The sequence below is a fragment of the Lactuca sativa genome, chromosome 8, assembly GCF_002870075.4.
Source record: "Lactuca sativa cultivar Salinas chromosome 8, Lsat_Salinas_v11, whole genome shotgun sequence".
Taxonomy (NCBI): domain Eukaryota; kingdom Viridiplantae; phylum Streptophyta; class Magnoliopsida; order Asterales; family Asteraceae; genus Lactuca; species Lactuca sativa.
In genome coordinates this window covers 26,280,237-26,284,906 of record NC_056630.2, presented here as the reverse complement: position 1 = coordinate 26,284,906, position 4,670 = coordinate 26,280,237, and the positions used below count along the sequence as shown (strand labels likewise).

Below are 4,670 nucleotides of genomic sequence, written 5' to 3'. Positions count from 1 at the left end.
AATCAAAGTTTAGAATGAATTATGAACACACGATGTAAATATGATATGTATGGCTCAATTGCGCTTTAACAGGATACAAAGAAAAATAGAGAGTACAAGTCGAAAACTTCAAGAACTCCTCTAATTCTAGTACTTATCCCATATTTATAGGGATAACCAAAGCATACAAAAAATATAAGGGACTAAAACATTACAACTTCGACACAAACGCCGCCCTTATACAAAACATACAATCTAACTTTCAACATTAAGACTGACCTAGACAAACTTCGACACCTCACAACTACATTCGAACTCAATAATATCAAATTATTTAAATTTAGGAAAAATGTCACTGTAGCACAATCAATTATTGTCAATTACTCGATTTGGTCTAATTTTTTTTTTGCGCAATAAGTCATTAAACTTACAAGTTACTTGGCAATTAAGTCACTTCCGTTAATTTTAACGTATCCCGGTTACCGAGCTTACATGGAAGTGTGATGTTTCGAGGAATTTTAGTGACCTATTGTGTAAAAAAAATAGTTTAGTGACCAAATAAGGTAAATAACGATAGGTGATTGTGTTACAAAGAGATTTTTTCCTTTTATGTTTTATCTTTATAATAAAATTAATAGAACATGCCATAACCTTCTTTTCTTTCTCATGAACGAGGCCTTCAACATGAGTTGGACCAACACCACTTTATTGTTTTTTCGTCCATTCTTCTCTTCTAATAGGTGGCATACGAACGAATACGTCTTTCTCTCTCCTCCCTTCTCTAGCAGCACACCACCGCCCTTCACAGAAACCCTTATATGCATCGATTTCAGCTCTGATTCAACAACCATAAGGATGATTCAACTCTAACATCGTCTACGTCAAAGGTGTAAGCCAGAACTTGATTCCACTCAACGCGACAACACCGGTGTTCATGCCCCGATCCGATTATCGAACTTAGGTTCCGATTTGCGGACCTAGGTTTCGATTATCAAACGGGCAACAAGCCTCGCCGCTAGCTCTTTCTGGATAACAAAACTAATTCTTTTGAAAACAACATCTGTGGATCTAGGAGATATAACATTAGAATGCATGGCCTGTTCGACTATGTTGAGGAGCTCCACTGCCTCTGGCGCGAGAAATCCAAATGTATCAAATGCAAAAGGTACAAACACATGTTGATTTTCTATACATGCATTTTCGTGCTTTGCAACTTTGCACGTAATAGCTTTCAAAGCAGCATGCCCTGTTGTGAAACCCTCGCTCCTCAAAACGACGAGATGAGAGACCCCAGTAAGATCCATACAAGCATGCTTCCCTCCTATCCATCCAAAGACCAAAATGTCAGTCGGCCTGAGTGTGGATCTTCCATCTTGCGGGACCATCAAAAAGTTCACTGACGCTTCTTTCTTCATAGAAATATCATCACGCTGACAAGCATCAAAGAGAACATTTCTAACCACATCATGTCGGTACTTAAAACCAAGGAGCTCTCTACAATGAACCACATGATCCCCAAAAGTGTCCAAGCATGCCTTGCGGCAAACTGGGTAGATCTCGTCAAGAAATAGAGAAATCATGAGGCGGTAACGAATGATAGTTCGGTACTCCACATGAGGCATATGTTGGCTGATGCCATCAATAGAGATAGTTAGCAGAAAATCATGAGCATGAGGTGCCCAAAGACACTCAAAAACTACTTTCTGTATAACAATCATGTCGAAGTCGACTTCCATATTTCTAACAATTTTGCTAAAAAAGGCACACGTCAATGCTTTTTAGGATTTTTTTTTTTTTTTTTTGGGGGGGGGGGGGGGGGGGGGTTGGGGGGTTGGCCTTATTAGTGAAACAATCGAATCCCGAAATCATATCGCGGAGACGAGTCAAAGCTTTTTAGGATTTTTTTTTTTTTGGGGGGGGGGGGGGGGGGTGGGGGGTTGGCCTTATTAGTGAAACAATCGAATCCCGGAATCATATCGCGGAGACGAGCCAAAGCATATAGATAATCAGAAGTAATATCATATATACCACTCTCATGTAAGATGTAGTTTTATAATGCCTAAGATTGGACCCTCAAGGCTACAAATACCTAGCCCATACCACATATTGATTGTGTTGTATTACATTTTTTCTATAAATTTAATAGTTTATTTATTATGACTTATAATATTCTTTTTTGCATATATTGTTTATCAACAAATCGTTTGAAAAATTATCGTCGATAATACGGATAGTTATTAGAAAAAATCACCAGAAATATACTTTATTAATTTATAAGCATGATAAAATTTAGTAGTTTACTCAGTGAAAAAAAGCTTTGATCAAAATAGTCAGTAAAAACTTTAAACAAGAAGGCCCGTCGACTGAGATCTCCTCCGCCGTACTCCGGTCGTCTCCTGTTTTCCGGTCATCCAGCAGACATTCTCAATTTCTTTTTATCACAAATTACTCAGAATTAAAGTATAACAAATCGAGCAATTGAGCCCTAAATCAAATCAACATTCTCAATTTACTCCCCTGTTGTCATGAGTTCTTCGGCAGTAAGCGCCTGTTTGCTGAGAATTTTGATTCGTGTTCATTCTTTTTTGTTCGATATCATATCTAGATCTATATAAATGTATCCATGTTCAAGTTTCTTCCAAAGAATTGAAAATACAACTGTAATTTCTTGATTGATTTTTGATAATGGTAATTGGAACAGGGTCCGAACGTGTTTGCAGGATTTACAAAGCTTTGTAAAGGCCTAGTGTTTGTTCTTGTTTGTGTACACGTTTCTGTTCAGATCTTCCCTACATCCCTTACCTATGTTGCACTCATTCCTGCCAGGTATCGATTAACTTCCTTCCACCATAACACACTGTTTCGTTTTGATGTTTTCGTAATTTTAAATTCATGTTCATAATTTGCATCACAGGACAATTCCTTTCGGTTGGAATCTCTTAACAGCTGGTTATATTGAACAAAGCATACACGGGGTACGAACCTTTTTAGGGTTTATGTTTGTAGTTTCCATACATTTGAAGGAGAAAAACGAATCAATTATTGACAATGTATACAGACTGATCCATTACATTCGTTTTCCAGATTCTTATTAGCACAATCGGTCTTCTTTTCATTGGAAAGCTCCTTGAACCCATCTGGGGTTCTAGAGAGTTCTTGATATTCATCTTCGTTGTCAATCTCTTGACTTCTCTGTGTCTATTCATCATGGCGATCTCCTTGTATTACATAACAATGGAGGAAAATTATCTGTAAGTTATAACAATGGAGGAAATTTATCTTATAATTGCATGAACAGATATCAACATCTAACAATTCTAATCTATTGTAGTTACATGCCTATTTCTGGATTTGGTGGGGCCCTTTCAGGTCTGTTAGTTGGTGTCAAACAGATAGTTCCTGACCAAGAATTCTCTCCATTGAGAATTAAAGCAAAGGTATGAAACATATGAAAGTATTCATATTACACACAAATAAATTTACTTCCATATTTGATTATGTTTTTGGATTATGCAGTGGTTGCCATCTTTGGTGTTATTTGTGTCCATTGTTATGAGCTTCATTACAGAAGAGCCAGCAGAAACATGTTTTCCAATCTTGATATTTGGCACGTATATTGGTTGGATCTACCTCAGATACTTTCAAAGAAAACAAGAAACCAAAATCAAGGGTGACCCTAGTGATGAATTTGCTTTTTCTACTTTCTTTCCTGAATTTTTAAGGTATTCTAATGAAGATCTACATTCTACAGTACCCTTGTTTTCAAGGTTATATTATTTTAAAGGGGCATTCATGTAATTTAACTTGTTGATTTGCAGACCTTTGATTGATCCCATTGCTTCAGCTTTTCATCACATGATGTGTGGAAGGTCTGAAAGTTCCATTGAGACAAGGGGGTATACAGTAGGTAGTGCTGCATTACCTGGTTCTGACTCCATTGAGGCATCTAGAAGAAGGTATTATTATTAAAAGAGAAAAAAAAAACACTTTCACATCTTAAACTCCTTTAAATTCCAATTCCCTCTTATTGCAATTCCAATTCCAGGGAAAGGGGTGCAAGAGCATTGGAAGAAAGATTGGCTTCTGACAGATTTGCAGCTAAAGGAAGGACAATAGAGCCCAAAAGAGATGGAAGTGAAAAGGTTTAAAGATAAAAAAATGGGAAATTTCTCAATATGCAAGTATATTAGGTCTTAGATCCTTATGATTCTTTTGTTTTTTGGGTGGGACGAAAAGTTAAATATTTTCTCTCATTCGCATTAGTTTTAGTTGGAGTCAGTTGCATGTCAAACACAGTACAAACTGTTATGATATGATCTGCATGTCAAACACAGTACAAACTTTTATGATATGATCTGTCTTAGTTACGCAACAAAGTGGCTATGAGATGTCTTGTTAGTTATGTCATAAATGCAATTGGCAAAATAGATGTGAAGGTTTTATCACTTTAAACATTTTTTATACTATGGATCAAATTACCATTTTATATTCAAGAATCGGGTTGATTCTAGAAAAAGTAAAGAGATTACCATGACTAAGAAGGATAACAAAACTTAATTACACATCAAAATGTGAAATTACAAAGAAACAAAAGTCCATTGCTATTACAAAAAAAGAAAAAAGAAAAGAAATGAAACGTACATTATTATTACAAAGATAACGTCCAGGTCCTAAAGTGTTTATACCTTGAG

The 4,670-nt window shown here is 36.2% G+C and overlaps 1 protein-coding gene across 1 annotated transcript; it reads left to right on the top strand.

Annotated features, from left to right (window-relative positions):
* Positions 1-2,134: 2,134 nt before the first annotated feature.
* On the top strand, positions 2,135-4,390 carry LOC111877256 (rhomboid-like protein 19). The gene is made up of 8 exons (XM_023873784.3): positions 2,135-2,519; positions 2,681-2,805; positions 2,894-2,954; positions 3,064-3,230; positions 3,311-3,416; positions 3,496-3,701; positions 3,798-3,935; positions 4,025-4,390. Exons 1-8 carry the CDS (start codon positions 2,505-2,507, stop codon positions 4,125-4,127), a joined length of 921 nt encoding a protein of 306 aa, XP_023729552.1. The 5' UTR covers positions 2,135-2,504; the 3' UTR covers positions 4,128-4,390.
* Positions 4,391-4,670: the final 280 nt, after the last annotated feature.

Excerpts from the sequence above, each read along its gene's own strand:
- LOC111877256 (XM_023873784.3), top strand. Across the intron at positions 2,806-2,893 it reads GTTGCACTCATTCCTGCCAG|GACAATTCCTTTCGGTTGGA; the intron begins GTATCGATTAAC and ends TTTGCATCACAG. Across the intron at positions 3,936-4,024 it reads ATTGAGGCATCTAGAAGAAG|GGAAAGGGGTGCAAGAGCAT; the intron begins GTATTATTATTA and ends TTCCAATTCCAG.